Source organism: Bacillus rossius, chromosome 1, assembly GCF_032445375.1.
Source record: "Bacillus rossius redtenbacheri isolate Brsri chromosome 1, Brsri_v3, whole genome shotgun sequence".
In the NCBI taxonomy this organism is placed as follows: Eukaryota; Metazoa; Arthropoda; class Insecta; order Phasmatodea; family Bacillidae; genus Bacillus; species Bacillus rossius.
Window position 1 is genome coordinate 48,922,562 of NC_086330.1, and position 20,979 is coordinate 48,943,540.

Consider the following 20,979-nt stretch of genomic DNA (forward strand, 5'->3'; position numbering starts at 1 on the left):
GTCGGGTCCATGATGGTCGACAAGGACAAAGTCAAACTTCAAGGACAAAGTCAAATTTCAAGGTCAAGGTCAAATTTCAAGGTCAAAGTCAAATTTCAAGGTCAAGGTCAAATTTCAAGGTCAAGGTCAAATTTCAAGGACAAGGTCAAAGTTCAAGGTCAAGGTCAAATTTCAAGGACAAGGTCAAAGTTCAAGGTCAAGGTCAAAGGTCAAGGTCAATGTTAAATGTTAACAGTTGAGGACAAAAGTATGGTGACCAGATAATTATACTACATGGTATCGGCACACTCTAGCAGACGAAAACAATATGGTGGTCTCCAGCGGATGAAGACAAGATGGCGGACATGATGTACCAGTTGATGATATATACCTTGGTATTGTTGGTGGTAGATCAGTCTAGGTAGCTTTCATGGAGGAAGGATCGCCGTTTACTCTCGTTGGGAATCGAACCAAGGACGTACATCGATATAATCAAACAGAATTCAAATACATTTATTTTTTGATGAATTTTGGAATTTTTTTCATTAAAATCGGATAATAAATAAAGATTTTCAAGATGGCATCCAAATTTCAAGATGGTGGACATGACGTCATACTAGGTGAAGATATGTATACTTTGACATAAGTGGTGGGGGTCAGTATGCCAGCACCCGCCGCGGGGGGAAAGGATCGGTCGCCATTTTTAATTTTTTTGCACCCGTCGGGTTTGAACCGAGGACTCCGAGCTCCGTGTCGATAATGTTTGTTTTTTAAATTTTCTGTTAAAATTTATATTATTTAAATTTTTTTTAAAAAATTTTTAAATTTTTTTCATTAAAATCGGATAATAAATAAAAAAGTTAAAGATGGCGGGCATAACGGAAATTGCAACGGTGACGTCATAATTCAAAATGGCGGAAAACAAAATGGCGGAAAGTTCGAGAAAACAAAATGACGTCATCCAAAATGGCGGATCCAAGATGGCGGATCCAAAATGGCCGCCGGGGTCAAGGGCAAGGTCAAAGGTCAAGGTCAAGGTCATCCAAGATGGACGCCGTGACGTCACAATCCAAGATGGCGGTCGGCTCCACAGGCTCCACAGCCAGAAGCCAGTGCCAGAACATACATTCGTATACTACTTGTGTCTCATCCGGAAAAAGCATGAAGAAACAGCAAGTTATCCGCAATGACATTTCCGTACATAAAACCTGACGCGCACAATATAATTGTTCTGGTGTTCGTCCTTTAGATGGTTTAAAAAAAAAAATATACATTTGCTTGTTCTCTGCCAAGTGCTGTGAGCAATATCAGTATGTCAATATCTTCAGCTACAATAGTAACGGTATTAAATAATGGAGATGCAGTAAGAGCAGTGCGAACGATAAGAGCGTCTGCGTCTGATTCTGCTTGGTCAACAGTGAAACCCATTTCCGAGAATACAGTTTTAAGAAGTATAATAAAGTTAGATTTGTTCTTCTCATTACCAAGAAATTTCTCTTGTGATAATGTCGGTATGGTGTTCTTGTCAAATTTTACTTCTGTCGACTGGTGTTTTTTCGTGCGGCGCAAACGTTCCCAAGACTTTGTTCCTGCGACATCAGGGTCGTCTGAGTAACCGTCAAACACAATGCTTGCAGAGAGCCCGAAGTGTTCTTGTACATATTTGACGTATTTTGTAGTTCTATCCTTGGTCACTTGGGTATTTTCTACCTGAACAGTATTCTCGGTAACGGCCATCAGATTTAAAATTATTTTAAAAATCAATAATTGTTCAATCCTGTTATGGAGTGAAAAAGAGTCAATAATTAATGATTAATAATATTGCAAAATTTGTAATTTAAAAAGTTATATAACAAAAAAAAACAATAACTGATGACATATTATTAGTACACACGTATAATATAGGTATAGTTAAGAGTACTGAAAAATAGTACTCACTTCGGAGCGCTGTAAAACCTTAGCTATTGACTTAATGAAAAAATGATGCGAATAAAAGTTGTTCCTCAAAAAACGATCTACAAAAATGGTCAGATATCATTTTTTTCGTAAAATATGATAAAAAAAAGTTATATCGAAAAATTTAAATTTTTTTCTCGAATTTCTGAAGATTTTCGCTTATAACTTTTTTATTTATAGTTCTACGACAAAACGTTACTGTACCAAAGTTGTAGAGAATTTAATTTGCAACAAAAAATGTTGACAATTTTTTTTTATCAAATAAATAGTTTAAGAGATATATCGTAAAAACCATTTCAACCCCTATTTTCAAGATGGCGGCCGTGGGACAAGGGTGGCGACCCCACAAACTAGGTTTTAGTTTTACACTGACCCCCCCCCCCCCCCTACACATCAAAAAAATAAAATTGCGTCCTCTAAAAAACGCAAGGTAAGGCCTAAAAAATGTAACATTTCAATGGACTAATACGTTTAGTCGATACGAACGCACAAGCGTCAGTACATGTACGATAATGACGGCGCACAACACGATAAAAAAAAACCTCCAAGATAGCGCCCAAACATTTTAATGACGTTAGGAAGTATGTACTTGAAAAAAGTGGATCAAATTAAGCAACTGGGTATGAACTTTTTTATTCAATAGTTAAAATGCTACAAGCATTTAAAAAATGGGTGCGTGTACTGCTGTACGCGCGTGAGTAGTAATACTTCTTTGGCATCATTTAAAAAAAAGTTTTTAATTGCACGCAAATAATTAATTACAATAAAATAATAAAAGGGCTGGAAAAAGATAGTCAACAAAATCAATAAAGTACAGTTTAAATTTGAAAAATTAAATAAATAAAATTTAGAGAATAATAAATATGCATGACATAATTTGTACTAAATATTATAAGATTCTTAATTTTAAATATTTATTATTGATTATTTAATATTTTAAAAGAAAATAAATAAATTTAATAATAAATTCAAAATTTAATTAAGGTTAATTATTTTTTTAATATTTATTATTTTCTTAATTTAATATTCACTTTTCATTGTTATCAAAAAAATTTCATTAAATTGGTTCTTTTATTTTTAAAATATTTGTTATTTATTCAATTTAATAATAAATAAAAAATTAATATTTTAATTTTTATCACAATTTTTTTATTAAATGTTTTATTAAATTTATTTCTTTATTTGTAAATATTAAATAATTTGTAAATATAAAATAATATTTTAATTTATATCAATAAATAATACATACGGATAGTTAACCTCAATTATATTGGAGCACTTGAAAAAGTATATAAGCAAAATTTTTTAAACTAATATTTACGAATAGTAAATAATATTAATCTAAATATTCAATTTCAATCACTACTGAATATAATTTATTAACACATATATAATTCACACTTGTATGAAACTAAAACGTGTTGTGAATGTATAAACTAGAAACATGTGGATAAGTATTATAAATATGAAAACAGTGATCAGAGGCGACGAGCGTGCCAACATTCGCGACTAATAGAGGTTCTATTTCTATTTTGTTGGTAGCTTTTTTTCGATGAGCGGTTTAGCGGGCAGCTTCAACTTGTTATTTTTGTGTTACAGTGATGCGCGCGCATCTTAAAATTTCACTCTCATAATTTTTTCATAACGCGCCTAAAGAAGTATAACTTCAAAAAAAGTAAAAAAAAATACCAACCACGGCCCTTCAGCATATTGACCGCGCAGTATAACCACTGCATTGACAGAAGGTTACGAGGAAAATGTGTATTATATTTAATGTAATACCAAAATAATGTCGTTTTTTTAAAACCTTGCAATTTACTCTTTACTATGACTATTTTAGTTTACCAAAATAAATTCCATGGTAATTTCACTACCATAAAGTTTCATTTGGCGCACCAATACTTTTGGTATGTCCCCTAATGTGGGTTTATTTTCATACACGTGGGTCCGCCATCTTCCTGTGAAAATGTCGTTATATGGTGCGCGCGCAGCTTCAACCTGTTAATTTTGCGTTACAGTGATGCGCGCGCATCTTAAAATTTCACTCTCATCATTTTTTTCATAACGCGCCTAAAGAAGTATAACTTCTAAAATTAAATGGATGTAGTAGACTAAAAGTTAAACTATAATAGGAATTATTTTACGAGAATAAATGAGGAACCACAGTGTTGTAGCAGTACTTGACCCTTGTTAATGGAGTTAAGGGTTCATTAACCTACTTGGAGCACCGCCAAATATTCGCCAGCTTGAACGAGGTCAGGCTTATCGCATGTCCACGACCTAACACAAGAGCCAAGCCCATTTTACTTATCGTCACCAATAACTCGTACGTATACAATATAGCTGATTTGCACAGTCGTGACTTGAGTAAAATTAAAGCATTTCTCCGTTTGATTAACCTGCAAAGATTTTGCTTAGATTTCACTTAACCGACTATGTGAGCTAACCTGCGTCTTTGTTTGAATCACTTCCAGGATTCCGATGCAAGAAAATGGTGCGGTCGTAAATCCCCCATCTAAACTTACGGGAAGGCTACGTACATATGTATATCGTTCTCGTTTGACTCCTGAACATAGATTCTTAAAATTTATTTGCACTGTTACATATCTGAGGGAGAAGTTGCAACTGAACATCAGACAAGGTCCCAGCATAAGGGCTGGAATTGAAACACAGTATATTCTATTATACTTATTGTGATCGTTTTTGAGTTATATTTAAGATAAGCTTTGGTTTGTTATGTGTGAACTTATTTTTTAACTCGACTTATTCCACTGACAATATTGTGGGCTGCAAGGAAGGTATTATGTTGTTTATAAAACACACAACACCGGATAAATAAACATTTTGTTTTTCGTCGAAGTTTCTTAAAACCAAATAAATTCTTTGAAACAGAAAGTATATTTCATCACGCATATATTTTTTGCACACTATATTTAGTTAATCCAACAAATTATTCAGTTCCATCTTTGTATAACTACCTGAATAAAAATCTGTATTTTCGGTGAAAGCTAGATTAAGAGCATTTAATTGTTTGACTTTCGAGAATCAATTATCACAAGCCTTCTCGAGCGAATGGCTAAAGGCCGGTCGCCGGTAGCCTGATTACGTGATTAATATTAGCTTTTTAATTATCTAGAACATTTACTTTTAGACACGTCTGGCATTGCTATATATAATTTTAATTATCTGCTAATTATGTAATAATGACAAGTTAATGTGTTACCTAATGTTGCGTGTGTTAATTTAATGTCCATTTTTTGTTTTTATGAATGCTAATTTGTAATATTCAAAAATTTTACAGAGACTAATTAACTGTAAACTTCTTCCATGATTTGACAGCACCAAGTTTGCTGTTAATTTCTAACTGAAAACCCGTCTCAATTTCGCCTTTCGTACCATTGTGCATTTTTTTTTTTTTTTTTTCCATATCCACAAACATTTCAATGTGACTTTCGCGTCTTGAACTCGATTCTTACACGTACCTCGTTTGAAATTGGACAGTTCTCAAAAGTAGTAACAGTGGCAACCAATTCCCAGTTGTCACTTGTCACTACTCATGATGGCGATTAACGAACACTGACAACCACACGAACCATCGACAGAAACAAAAGTGGCAAAACGGGTACGTGTACCATTGACACCGATGTTTAGAACCGTCAGATCTGAGACAGGTTACTGACGAGATAAGAAGCCTAAGATGCCCATCAAGTTCTGTCCCTGCCCGAACACGCCCGATTATTCACCTTCGACCAATCTCGGGATGTTTTATTTTTGCGCAGGAAAAATGAATTCAAATATTAAAAGTGGTCGGTTAGGTTAGCTACATTAAAACACTATGGACGGTTAGTTATGTTAGTATAGCTACATTAAAATAAACAGAGAAATATAAATATATAAATAAACCCGAGGTCGGCCGAAGGTGAATATTCGGGCGTGTTCGGGCAGGGACAGAACTTGATGTACATCTTAGGGTTTCCGTTACTGAAACGGACTACACCGTGCTGCGCTCTGCGGCCAGCAGGCGCGAGGTGCCGCATGCCGACGGGTCGAGTGGTCGAGGGGACGAGGGGTCGAGGGGTCGAAAGGCAGGGCTGCTCGCTAAGGAAGATGGTAAACACCCTGAAGGGCTTTTGCATTGGATTTAATTTTTACCTCAAAAAGGCATTATACCTAAATTAACGTTTTATACTAACGGCATTTGCACCACGTTCAAGGTAAACGACGTGTGCCCCAGAAGATCAGTACGGTGACGGTGACAGCCAAAATAATGCATTATTTTCTCACGGTCGAGCAACAGAAGCTTGGTGCGCCAAGAGGCAACTGGCAGACGCTATCACTGTTTTAACGAATCCACTGCTTGCGTGCACAGTCTCGTGGTTAAGTCTGCGGATGTGATAGTAGTAAGAGAGGCCAATAAATATAAATACTATACACATTATATGTAGGTCAAGTTTGGGGGCACATTAGAAGTTTAAAATTCCTAAAGGTGGGCGAGGCCCCCAGTGTGGTGAAGTTTTGAAGTTAAGACACCAACGCCTCAATGTTTTGGGGAGAAGTACTACCCAATAAATTTTTGGGGCAAAACCGGCTCTCCCCGTAACGAAACTGGATACACCGACTTGAAAATACCAGTAAACCGACGGGCTCTCAACTTAACTCTTTAAGTGTGCTTAACAATGGACATTTGGGAGATTAAAAAAAAACGTCAAAAAGTATAAATTTGAGACGATGTACTTATAAAGGGAATTTTGAGGGCGAAACCCTCAAGCAGCGGGGCGTAGTCAAGTCTCCCTAGGAGAAGCCCCCAACTTATGGAAGTTATTGGGTCGAAGAAAATCCGAAAATATTTTTGGGGCGAGCCCCAGGTGGGAAGGGTACCATTCCTATGTCGAAGTTTGGGGGCGCAGCCTCTACTTGGTTTGAAAATCAAGTATTCTAAATATATAATTATTTGTTTGTGGAAGTGTTTCCATTAGGTAGTAATAACTTAATCGCCATATTGGGTGAAATAAAAAAGTCCCTGTAGTTTAAGTTAAAAAGTATTTAAATTATAATTTTTCAGCTAGGAATGTGAGACTATATTTTTAAATTGAGCAAGCATTATTTTTTTTTGTGGAACAATACATGATAAAAACTGGTCACTTAAACGCGACTAATAGAGGTTCTATTTCTATTGTGTTGGTAGCTTTTTTTCGAGTCTTAATGAGCGATTAAGCGGGCAGCTTCAACCTGTTAATTTTATGTTACAGTGATGCGCACGCATCTTAAAATTTCACTCTCATCATTTTTTCATAACACGCCTAAAGAAGTATAACTTCAAAAACTTAGTTCCACGTTAACTGTGTGTTATTTGTCAGAGAAATTCCGCCTTTCCAGTCCCTCACTAATCACAATTTAAATACTAGTTAGATTTTATAAATATATATAATTCATATTTTTGAGAGACATTGGTAAATAAAAGCAGAACAATTTGCTAAAGAGAATTGCAAGTTTCAAGGTCAAGACGCACGCACATTATTAGAGGCATTAAACTGCACGTGCTAGAAGTACAAACAGAAACGACGATAGACAAGCGTATACGAGGCAGCCGGCACAGACACAAACACACGCGGCTCTCTAAAAGTCAGTATACAGTTCAAACTGAAATAAACAAACATGGAGCGTACAGGCGCAGCGTCGGGCTTCTGGGAGGTGAGCGCGTTGCTTCCGACAACGACACTGTGGTCGGACAGGAATGTTCGGAACGCCAGGTTTATTAACTACACAAGACGCAACAACAGTTAAATGACTTTTTCGAATACCCGTTTGTAAATTACGCAAGACGCAACAACTCAGCGCATTGGCCAGTTTTCAACTGCTAACGTTCCTGCTTGCGTTTCCGCCTTCTGGAGCTATTTGAAGTGAAATGTTCCGAAAAATTTTAAAGATACAGACGTAACGTGCATACAAGGTAACTTTTTTTTTTAAATTCCCAAGCATCAAATTTTAAGTTATTAAATTACTGTACGATGCCTCTACGTCAAGTTTTCAAGAAATTCTTCGTTTCTGTGGAGAAAAAATAACATTATTTATGTAGAGAATCCCCGATGACAAAAATTTCTTCTTCGGTTTTACAATTTTAAATTGTAGGGTTGGTGTCGTCTTGCAGCTTGCGTGAGGCTTTCTGTTGTGAATACGCCCTAATTCATCATGTTCTGCTACGAGGTTGGAACGGCAAAGGTTCAACAGAACAACGGTAAAGCATGCAGGGCTAGTTTAACAACCAGGCTCGCCTACTGCAAGGGACTGCTCCGTATACGTCCAGTTAATAATAAATGCTGAACCCCCGGGAGCAGGAGCAAGCCTCGCGACCCGGTAACTACACGGCCCGACGAGTCGCATATTCAACGCTCCCATGTTCGGCGCATGCAGCACGCAGATGGTGGTTGGTGGATAGCCGCTCGAATAGGTCCAGTTTGCCCCGTCTTCAATGAGGACATTTAATAATAGTTCATTCATTTCTTTCAGGCATTATGCAACTTTTTAAGTATTTTAGCAAACGAAACGTTTTGGTTTCCGTACATCGATTTAGACTGCACAAGTTTGCACGGTGATAATGATTGGGTAAGCCATGTTATACAAAAAAATATTTAAATAAAGAAATTTACAAACTAAGTTTTTAAAATAAGCTAAAAATCATTAAATAATTTCCCCTAACCCCATACATATTCCTAACCCCTTACAGATAGTTCTGAAAATGTGTTATTGTGAATATTTAATATCTATGAAAATACTTGTAAGATTTGAAACGAAAACGCAGTGCGCATTCAATGCATTAATAGTTCACCTAAGTCACTAACAATTTTATTACACTGCAAATTATACATATTCAATTTTGTGTGAGATTTATCAACGACAGCTACTCCTACACTCCTTCCTATATATATCTTGCAAGCGCCCCACGTTTTTCTTTTGAATCTTACAAGTATTTTGATAGGTACCTAAGTACGCTTCTAGGCTTGGATCCAGTGGCGCCGACCGACATCTTGGATTGTGACGTCACGACGACCATCTTAGACTCAAAATTCCTCAAAATGACTTAAATATACTCAAAATTAAAAAAAATCCCATTTCGAGGGAACAATTCCAGTAACGAGGAATAATTTCCCGTTTTATTCGTCAAACATTCGGAATTAGGAAACCCTCAACAAACTTTTGCCTTAGAAAGAACAAAAATTCCCCAGAGGCTTTAATTCCCCAAAGAAAATCCACCTTAAGCCTCTGATGGCCTTCTTGGATGACCTTGACCATAAAATACAAATTTTCTAATTTTAACCAAAAAATTCCAAAACAAATATAAATATATTTAAAAAATTGATTACTTCAATTGTTTAGTTATTTAAACGATTTTGGTCCTCGGTTCTTAATAAAAATTCTTACGTCACGATAGCCATCTTTAATTATAACGTAATCGCTACAATTATCGTTACGACCGCCATCTTAAAAATCCATAACTTTTATGCTAGAAAATCAGGACAAACTTTAAAAATTATTTAAAAAATTAATTAAATATTATTTAAAAACACAGTTACAAATTTATTTACGGCTGCCATCTTGGATTCTAAAAACGTAGCATGTTTCGTTAAAACTGCTATCTTGCCTGTGTTTGACGTCATCATTGCACATTTAGTTACGACCGCCTTCGTGGATTATAGATCGTTGCAATTTTCGTTACAACCGTCATCTTGGAAATCCGTAATTTTTGTTAGAAAATTTAGAAAAAATTTATAAAAAAATATTAATAACTAAACAATGAATTAAGCAATAATTTAATATGTTTTTAAATTTTTTTTGGTTAAAATTAGAGTTTGAATTGTATGGTCATTGTAAAGATCATCCAAGGATGCCTTCAGAGGCTTAGGATGGATTGTTGTTGGGAAATTTAAGCCTCTTTGGGGAATTATTGTTCTTTCTAAAGCAAAAGTCTGTTGAGGTTTTTGAATTCCGAATTTTTTAATTTTTGAGTCATAAAACGGGAAATTTTCCCTCAAAACCAGAATTTTTCCCTCGAAATAGGGAATTTCTTTTAGAAATTTTGAGTCATTTTTGAGTCCAAGATGGTCGTCATGACATCATAATCCAAGATGCCGGTCGGTGCCACTGGATCCAAGCCTTGAATCCTGGGCCCGGAGCCCCATTCCTATACTACTTAGGTACCTATTTAAAATTCACAAACACAAATTTTCAGGGCAATCTGCATGGAGTTAGGAATATGTATAAGTTTATAAATTTGTATAGGGCTAGAATAAATTATTTTAAATTTTTTATTCCGTTTTAAAAACGTGGTATATTGAATAAGTATTATCTGCTTTTTATTCTTGTGTGTGCATTTTCATCCAGTTCTTAGCTATGTTTAAAGTTATGGGGAAGTTTGTTTAAAACCGATTGCAAAATGTGTACGTACCGATCAGACAAATAAACAGACAGATAAGAAAGCGAGTTAATAAAAAAGTAGCAATAAAATAAAAATAAAGGGCGTGTATTCACTGTTGAATAATCATGCACCATCTATGTATTATGTACTGCTTTTTCATCGCAACACTGCCAGAAATCCTGAGAAACTACATCATATTACCCTAAACCTCTCCCCTTCCTATTAAATTATTAATTGTACAGTTACTCTAAATGTGGTTTAGCTCTTAGGAAAATAAACGAATAGAAATTGAAAGGCTACTATTAAAATACATTAAACAAATTAAGTATTTCCTCTTTTCTACTAATTTGTTACTTTAGTACCAGCTGTGTAACGCGTGGAGCTCTGGTCAGCAATCTTCACAATTAAAAAAAAAAAAACAGAAAAGGAGAGAAACGACGAATTTTCAGAAATATTTGTGAATTCAATAACAGGTACAGGCATTTTTCGCAAAAAAAAAAACTGAACGCCCATTAGTCTGCAATATGGTATACTTGAGCCAGTGCTTTCTTCTTTGCGTTTGACGGCCGTCTATAAAAACGCTATTGCCTTATTTGGCCGGACCGTTCAGGACGCGTTTGCTTACTCTCTGGCTGTGTTTGGTTTGCTGTCAGAAGACATTTACCTGAAATAAACCCAGCCAACGACTAAACGCAGACAGTATTACAAAGTTATAACACACAGCTGATCAGTAGATCTTTTCGCGAAAAATATATGACCCTAATTATAGCAGAAACTTTCATCTGAAATAATACAAATAATTGTAAACGCGGAATCCACGGAGGTGTTACCTTCCTTCTTGGCGGTTTTGTGGCGGTGGAAGTGCTTCTCGAGGAACGCGATCAGCATGTCTGGTCGCTGCTCGGCCGGGCGCACGACAGCATCACGTCTGGACCACTCCGGTCAAGGAAGAACTCGAACTCACTCTCTCTCACTCACTCTCTCTCTCTCTCTCTCTCTCGCTCTCTGAACGAGAACTCGCCGGCGTAAGCAACCGCCTAGGCCGGCGGTGTCGGCGCGCGTCGGAGTCACTTTGACCGACTCAACAAACCCTCACCCCTCCTCACGTTCAGGCGTTCGCTGATTAGCGTCTCCTCAGAAAGAGCGAGCGACGCTATAAACATCTGCGAAGCCGACAGACGCGTGACCTCGTCGACTGTAAACTGTAAACTGTAAATTGTAAACTGTAAATGACCGCCGACAAAAATACGGGCATGCTCTTATAAAGCAATCACATAATAGCCCATACGTGTTCTTTGAATGATTCTTGCAATGGAGAAATTGATTTTTTTTTGTGGACATAAGCCGTTGCTGGGTACATTGTATGTCATAAAAAAAAAAACTTATTAACGGTGCCTGAGGGTAGGAACAGATCTCAGTTCCCGAAGCGTCGCAACTGTCTGTGCTGTCGTCGTTGGGGTGTCCAGAATATCTGTTTTGTCACATCGCTGGGTTCGCCTGTGCGTCTCTAAGTTGCCGTTGTGTTGTCTACATTGTTTGTTTAGTATTATCGTTTGGTGCATCTGTTTGTCGCTGTGTTATCCAAAGACTTTTTTGTCTAGTTAGTGTTCTTGTTGCTACTATCTCGTTATCAGCCCACTGTGTCCGTCTGTGTTGTAATACTTATTTATCTGACTACATTCCTTCCATTGAATTTTCTGGACTGTCTATGTAAGGCAGGTGACCCAAAGATTCTCAAGGTGGTGTCGTGATCTATGTAGAGAAATTAGGAATCAAGTCTCTCGGTTTAACAAACAAAATGTGAGCCATCATTAGAGTAACGTTGTTCGGGCAGGCCACGCTTGTTAATTTCAAGGTGAGATTAAAACTTAAATAAAACTAGCTATTCGTAAGACATTTATTCACGTTATATATTTTCTGAAAGATCTTTTAATGGTTGTTTTGTACATGTTAACATATAATATATGTAAGTTTTTATATTTTTACTACGATAGCAAAATACTGTTCAAAATGTTATTATATAGGTTCCTAACGTGGCCATAGTGGGCCAATTGGGAACCTTGTCATAACTTTGTTAATTCTTGGAATAATATTGTTACGATTTACCGGGTTCGTAAAAGGATAGCCCAATTAAAGATTTTATTACACACTCAGTTTTATTTATTGCCACTATTTACATTACTAGCAAATTATCTAAAGATGCCAATTAATCAATTGTACTTAAAAATGTTGCTTCCCCAGTCACTCGTTTTTACACACCGCACACCTCGCTGGGCCGCACCTCTGGCGCAACTCTCGCCGCAGCACCCCTCGTGGACCTCCGTCGCAGGACTCCGTCGCCGCACTCCGCCGCCGCCATCGCACTTCCACTTCGCCGAGATCCCACTCGACGCCTCGCTCGGAACTTCGCTCGGAACTCCGCCGCGCCCGCGACACTATCGCCTGGAACTGAACTCTTCGCTCTGGGACCTTCGTCCAGGGACTTCGCCGCTCTATCGCCCGGAAACTCCGCCGCGGGAAAACTCCCGACTCCACTGAACTCCTACCCTGGAACCTTCCTCCAAGGACTTCGCCACTCTGCCGCATCCGCGGCACTATCGCCCCGGAAACTGAGTCCGCGGAAAAGCTCCCGCTTGAACTCTCACTCAACTCCCTCAACTGAACTCTCTCCCGAGGCCGGCGTTCCAGGCATATATATAGCCCAAGCGCCTTCTCGAATTCGCGAGTGCGGCTGGGGCCAGTCGCGTCATTCCGCGCCGACCCGACGACAGAAATCTCTCAAAACACGTGTCGGCAGCTGCCAGGTGGTGCGCGGGACTCCGCAGCTGTCAGGTGGCAGTTACGTGTCAAAGGCAAGGCGTCGCGCGGGGAGTGGAGAGAAGGAGGGGGGAAAACGACAATCCTTGTTATCTTCCAGGCGCGCGCGCGGCGCATCTCATGTTGCGGCGGCCGCCAGCCAGATATGCACCTGCATGTGTCGCGGCCTTTCTCACGTTCGTAACAATATTATTGCAGAGCTTTACAGAGTAAAAATGAATTATATTCGTATTTAGCAAGGTATTTAAGCTCGGCATCACTCTATCATTATATTGTTACGAACGTAAGCAGAGCTACGGCGCGCAGGTGCAAGCTGGCTGACATCATGTGGCCGCCGCAACGTGAGACATGCCGCGCGCATCTGTAGATTACAAGGGTCGCCGCTTTCCTCCCTCCTTCCCTCCGCTCCCCGCGCGACGCTGATAGCTTTATATTTGACACCTCGCAGCTGGGGTGTTCCGCGCGCCACCTGGCAGCTGCCGACACGTGTCTAGAGATTCCTCGCGTCGGGTCGGCGCGGAATGGCACGACTGGCCCAGCCGCACTCGTGGATTCTAGAAGTGGCGCCTGTGATACATAAGCCCGGATTGCCGGCCTCCGAGTTCAGTTCAGTTCAGCTGGGAGCTGAGAGTTTCCCGCGGCGGAGTTTTCCGGGGCGATAGTGCCATGGGTGCGGAAGAGCGGCGAAGTCCTTGGACGAAGGTTCCAGGGCAGGGAGTCAGTGAGTGAGTTAGTTCAGTGGAGTCGGGAGTTTTCCTGCGGCGGAGTTTCCGGGCGATAGAGCGGCGAAGTCCCTGGACGACGGTTCCAGGGCGGAGAGTTCAGTATCGGGCGATAGTGTCGCTGGCGCGGCGGAGTTCCGAGCAAAACGTCGATTGGATCCTCGGCGAAGGGTATTGCGGCGGCGGCGGCGGCGGCGGCGGCAGCGGCAGCGGAGTGCGGCGACGGAGTACTGCGACGGAGGTTCACGAGGGGTGCTGCGGCGAGAGTTGCGCCAGAGGTGCGGCCCAGCGAGGTGTGCAGTGTGTAAGAACAGAAACTACTGGGGAAGCAACATTTTTAAGTGTAATTAATTATTAGACATTTTAGAATATATTTGTTTGTGATGTAAATATTGGCGATAAATAAAACTGTGTAGGTAGTGATAAAATCTTTAAAAGGGCTATCCTTTACGAACCCGATCGCAACACTATATATATATATATATATGTATATATTTATATATGTACTTTAATGTTAATAAATGATTATTTCAGGTATAGCTTACAGCAGTTTACTCTAATTTTCAATTATTTTTATGTCAAAATTCGATATTATTTTATTTACTATTTTTTTTAATAGGATTGGGTAAAGATGATCTGACGAAGGCTATGGACAGTATTTTCAAAGACAACGTGTCGGTAAAGGCGCTGCCATCAAACAGTCCCCAGGAGAACCCTGCGAAATCATCTCTTGTCAAGTAGTCGTCAGAAAATTACAGGTAGGAAAAATGATCGGTCTATTGACCAGGAGCTAGCACTGTGCAAGCGGATCCTCAGATTATCTGATACAGAAATACTGCTCACTCCAAAAGTCTTAAAAAGAACCGTGTTCAATTTTTATCAATTTAGTAGGATAAAACATCAGTTCAATCCCAACTCAGCATCAACTAGGAATAATTGTTTAGGCCGTTTTTGCAAAGGCACTGCGACTAATATTTGCTTTGGGGAAATTTGATTTAACATAAAATATGTAGTTTTTTGTTACTGTCACATCGTCATAATTTTTTTCGCATGTACTGTCAATTTTTTTCTAACTTAATTCAACGGAATTCTCTGTGTTGTCTAAGCATTTAACTTTTGACATCAGACTGACAATCGCTTGTTTTCGGTGAGTTTATGCATTTTAACTTTGTCGTCCGTTCCTGACGGAGGTTTTTTTTTCTATGACAACCAGCGTAAAACTACAATGGTTTATGTCCAAGACGTTACGTTAAATAAAATGATGCTACTTCACTGGAGGGCAGAGCGTCGTAACACTGCGAAGTCAAGCCGCCTACTCGGCGTTGCGGGCTGTTTGGCATTCAGCGTGCTTCGCCACGGCGGAAGGCGTGAAGGCGCTAGGCCCATGTGGGACGATAATAGCGAGCCACGCGCTATGGCCAGCAACACCGGTGGAAAGCTGCCTCGCCGGTGACGCTGTCGCCAGCTACAAACTGACAAGCTCATAGTTGGCATCCACCGGAGAGCGCCTGCAAGTCAGTGACATCTCTGCTGAATCATTTAACATCGCGAAACAAATGAGGGGTCTGAAATGAATAACAAACAATGATCAAAATATTTTTTTAGAGTTCTCCTAAGTAAAATGAAATGAAAAAATATTAGACTACTTAAAAGTCAATAAAATTATTACGATAATATAATGTAGTTACAATTATTATTATTTGTGGAGTCGGTGTCAGCCGAGGTAGGTACATAGTTATAGGTGAGATGTGCTTGTGTCGCACGCGCGACTTGACGAGGCGAGGGAAGAGAGCGGGCCGCGGCGGGAGGGCAGCTGTCAAGTGGACACGCCGGGCAGGCGTCGCGCCCGATACGAGTCACTTCATTACGAACAGTTTCAGATTCTTTTCTCGTTCTATATCCACACCGTCCTTCTTACGGTAATTCCTTGTGTTCAATATTTGCTATATTTTCGTTATCGCCGTTTGCTACATTATGTCTCAGCATAGTGTATTAAAGTTCGGTTGTTTGGTTTAATTAGGTATGTCGTTTCAAGGTCGCAGATATTGTCACAGTATATTGTCGTATAAAAGTTAATTTGTAAATGGGTTTAATTAGGTATTGGTATTCTGTCGCAGTACTCATAGTATATTGTCGTTCGTATAAAAGTTAATTTGTAAAAAAAAAAATATTTCTTAAAGTATTCTCGTATTATTATTGCTAGGTATATTGTAGTGTTTCCTTTTCCGGTTCACCCAGTCGAAACTTCTGAGGTAACAAACATAAAAAAAAACAGACGAATTGAGAACTTCCTCCTTTTTTGAAGTCGGTTAAAATGAACATTGCGGGCATAACGTCTGAGTCTTAAAAAGTTTCCGGAACACTTTTCTTCAAATCTGACCGTCGGGAACGCAAGCCAAAACGCAAGAAAGTTGGAAGTTGAACAATACTTGCGTCTCGTTACTGCGCCTCGCGTAGTTTATAAACCGGTGCTCTAAAATGTGGTTTCAGAACATTTTTCGTGTTGCGTAGTTTATAAACCAGCCCTTAGCCTATTGGATCAGACCCTCAGGTTCACACAGGTCGTGTCTCCCGGACTCCTGCTTGGTTGGCTTCGGGTGCGGCCCTATTTCGTGCCGAGGTCGACCTGTCGTTGGTCTCGTTTCGCTATGATTGCCCGCACGTGCCCGCTTCCTGTGACGTCAGTCCGGCTTCTGTATCGATGTCAGCATTCTGCTTGACTGTCTACGCTTGCTTGTGCTCGCAGTAGGTAATTTTTATTTTTAATCCAGTGAATGTACAGATTTTTGATGTGCAAACATCTTAGCTCTCGATATACGGCATTTGGTAGGAGTAATTTAGTGTATGGAACGGAATCGATTGGAACTGAAATATGTGAACACGGTGATGGCATTTGGTAGGAGTAATTTCGTGAGTGGAACGGAAGTCGATTGGAAAGGAAATGTGTAAACACGGTCCTGCCATTTGTGGAAGTCTCAGAGCACGAAAATATGGCGGACCCGCGTGATTCATCCGTGTAAATTGCTTTCGTAAACATCGCAGATATTACACCGCGCATAGGTATTAAATAGATATAGTTTAAAAAACTAAAGAAACATGCTTTTAAAGATTATCAAACTAAAAAGTAAAAAAATAATTTTAAAATTTAATTTATGACAATAGTATATAAGCAATACTAGTATAAATGAGAAAAAAGCTTGAGGCGCTTTGTGCCTTTTTTTTTTGTATATTAAGCGCCCCATGCTTTTTTCTCATTTATACTAGTATTGCTTATATACTATTGTCATAAATTAAATTTTAAAATTATTTTTTTACTTTTTAGTTTGATAATCTTTAAAAGCATATTTCTTTAGTTTTTTAAACTATATTTATTTTTAACTTTTTAGTTTGATATTCTTTAAAAGCATGTTTTTTTTTAGTTTTTTAAACTATATTTATTTTTAACTTTTTAGTTTGATATTCTTTAAAAGCATGTTTTTTAAACTATATTTATGTATAATTATCATAGGGAAATGAGTTACCGACACTACCTATTACCATCTGAGATAACTATTTGGAGTTGCAACGTCACAAAGAAATGGTAAAGTCTCTCCGAATCATTTACAGTTAGATGTATGGATATAATCTTAGAATTTACCGGGAAAAAAAAAACTTTTTTTTTTTTCGGCGTGGCCGGGAGTAGAACCCATGAACGCTGAATCCAAAAGCTGATGTTACATAAGTCGCGCGCCTTAGACCGCTCGGCTAACGAACGCAATGAAATTGGTGGGACATTTTACAGTGATAAGCCACTCACTCTTAGTCGAAAGAGTTACAGACGGACAGACAAACATACAGGTGAAGTTAATATAAAGCATGTAAAAATAAAACAGTCATAAAAAATTACAACTTAAAAAAATACATTAAAATGCAGCATTACAATTTTGACAACCCTTAGTTCACATTGAAATGTATAAAATGCGCATCGTTCATCATACTGTGGACACAACAGATCGTTAGCCTACATATATTAGAATCCATAAATAAAAGAAAATAAGTCGGTGATTAAATTTATAGTGTTAAATCTTAAATGTTGTATCAGCTCAGTAAGATTAAGGGGCCTCCATAGTAATTTTTTTTTAGCGCGCTGGGCTACTGGCCACGTGCTGCAGCTAGTAGGGGCGAAATACGTTATCTTGCGAAGTGGTGGGGGTGGGCTGGCGAAGAAGTGGAGGAGATGGCCTGGAAAGGTTGGAGGGGAATGTTCTCTTATTATGTGTCTGCTGGAGTCCAGTTACTGCTCGTGTTATCTGCGAACAAGGCGGGTGACTGCCTATCACTCGCTACATGCACCAACAGGATCAAATTCTCATTTTCCTTGCTCGCTTCTCCACATTGTTTGTTGACTAGAAAAATGAAAAGAGTTCTGCGCTCGAGACTATATTCATCAATTGAATCGTAAACAACTCGTGTTAACGTTTTTTAACCGAATTTTAAAAAAGGAGGAGGTTCTCAATTCGACTTTTTTTTTATGTTTGTTACCTCAGAACTTTCGACTGGGTGAACCGATTTTGATGATTATTATTTTTTTATTTAAAAGCTGGTGCTTCCCGTGTGGTCCCATTTAAATTTGGTACAGTTCTGACAATTGCATCCATGAGAAAACCATATAAGTCTTAAATTTGCATTAAGTATGTGCGCGACAAATGGACGAATAACTCAATATCACGTCAACAGATTTCAATGATTCTTTTTTTATTGGAAAGGATGTACTTCAAGGGTAGTTTGATGAGAGTTTGGTTAGGTTATGATTATGGGATCCATGGCAAAGTAACGGAACTCTTCAATTCTTAGGAGCAAATTAACGATACTCGGCCGAATCTTTTATAGGCTATCCGGATATTTGAGTCACCTACCGTAACGTCTTTATGGTCAAGTAAATGTCGTAGTCGAATATGATGATCAATGGAACTCTTTAACGGCTTACAGTAAGGGTGCGATCTGTGGCAGAATTTCTAACTGTCTGTAATCAAATTGCAATGCGCTTACGTTCGTTGCTGCATTGCATCATGACGCAAGCGTTTTAATTGCATTACTTAAGGTTTATTATGTGTGACCTTCATTGTCGGAAGACAGATATCGTAGTCTCATTATTTCCGTCAACGATCTATCGTCGTGTGGTCTATTTAATAATTTGTTGGCGTCCGAATCTGATAAAGCTATGCCTTCCAAACTTTTGACACGATTTAGTGCAACATATATCTGCCCTTTTGTAAAGTTTTTTTTTTTTTTTTTTTACCAAGGTTGATTATCGCTATTTTCCCTGTTCAAAACATTTTTCATGTAAAGCCGCATTTTCGAAAGTCCATTTTTGTGCTCTTCGCAAGTCTCTTTTGAAATTGTCCTCGAGGTAGATTTCCTCTGTTGAGATAGGCGTTTCTCCCTGACTTCGTTTGTTTCATTTAAACGGCGCTGTCTCATATGAGCAGCACATTTAGTAGGTCTACCCATATTTAGACAAATTAGTTAGTGTACTTCAGATTCACTAAAAATAAAATAATAAACACAACTTGTAACAAAAAAAAACCGACATAAAAAACCATTCCAAAACAAATTAATATGCACTAAAAAGTAAAAAAATAATTATGTATTCTTCTTCAACTTAATAATCAAGTTACGTTTTCTACACATCAATATGTAGGTACGATCTATGTTTTTACCACGCAAGAAGGTAGTTATAATGTAGTTACAATTATTGTTATTTTTGGAGTCGATGTCAGCCAAGGGAATGCTTCAAAAAATATACTTTTATACGAACGACAATATACTGTGAGTACTGTGACAGAATACCAATACCTAATTAAACCCATTTACAAATTAACTTTTATATGACAATATACTGTGACAATATCTGCGACCTTGGAACGACATAAATAATACCCAATTAAACCAAAAAAACCAAATTTAATTCACTATGCTGAGACATAATGTAGCAAACGGTGATACGAAAGACGAAAGAAGGACGGTGTAGGTATGTGATGAGTTAGATTCCAAGTGTTACACCAACTCCAAAAATAAAAATTTTAACTACATTATACCTACCTTCTTGCGTGGTAAACACATAAATCGTACCTACCTATTGATGAGTAGAAAAGGTTAAGTTGATTATTAAGTTGTAGAAGAATACGTATTTTTTTTTTTTTTACTTTTTAGTGCATATTAATTTGTTTTGGAATAGTTTTTTTTAAGTCGTTTTTTTTTGTTAAAATTTGTGTTTATTTATTATATGCATTATGTGTATACTTGTTGCGCTGCTCCGTCCATTGCGTAGATTATAAACCGAGTATAATGTTGGAATCAAACTGGCCTGACAGCAAAATATAGCGTTATTGTGAACAAGCAGTTTTCACCCGAGTAACAAGCGAAATTAGACGATAACGTATGAAACGTTTCTGGCACTTGCAATGCACCATACATACGACAACCGTCAATGTTTAATTTTTTTTTTTTTAATTGATAGAATTAAGTTTCGCGTTCATTCAGAATAATCTGTGCGCGCTTGCACATTTCAAAGATTTCACAGATGGAACTAAAAACAAAATCCAAAAAATATACAAACAGTGATATTAAAAATGCACCAGTCCAACCATCTTTCGAAGAAAAAAATCTGATACTCAATTCAACTTCGCGTCCGCTACGCGATGGAAATTAAAAATCTTTTGATTCGGAAAGTCTGCCGCGCTCGCGATGTTTGTTTCACAGGCGTGACAGGTGTGTCAAACGTTAATGGATAAAAAATTATTTAATAAGCGTTGTGTTCACCGCGTCGTGCTTTTGTGATGTCGGTTGTATATTGACATAAGTAGTATGTAAATGGGGCTACTGGATCAGGATGCAGGATGTGGTGCCGGTGCCGGTGTCCGCCATCTTGGATTTGTGACGTCACGGCGGCAAAAATTCCTCAAAAGTCCTCAAAAATGACTCAAAATGACTCAAAAATTCCCGTTTTAAGAAAAAATTTCCCGTTTTATTCCTTAAAAATCCCAGCGGCTAGAAATGTCCTAAAAGTGGCTTAAGCATCCTTAACTCAAGCCACTGTTAAGCCGCTATCAG

General features: G+C 38.3%; 1 protein-coding gene across 1 annotated transcript in view; it reads right to left on the minus strand.

The window, feature by feature from the left end:
* Positions 1 to 20,979, minus strand: part of LOC134527763 (extended synaptotagmin-2-like) — a 165,076-nt gene that overhangs the window by 120,441 nt on the left and 23,656 nt on the right. Inside the window, exon 2 of the mRNA XM_063360736.1 lies at positions 11,179 to 11,276. Coding sequence (XP_063216806.1) covers positions 11,179 to 11,236 — 58 coding nt within the window. The 5' untranslated portion in view covers positions 11,237 to 11,276. The remainder of the gene's footprint in view (positions 1 to 11,178; positions 11,277 to 20,979) is intronic.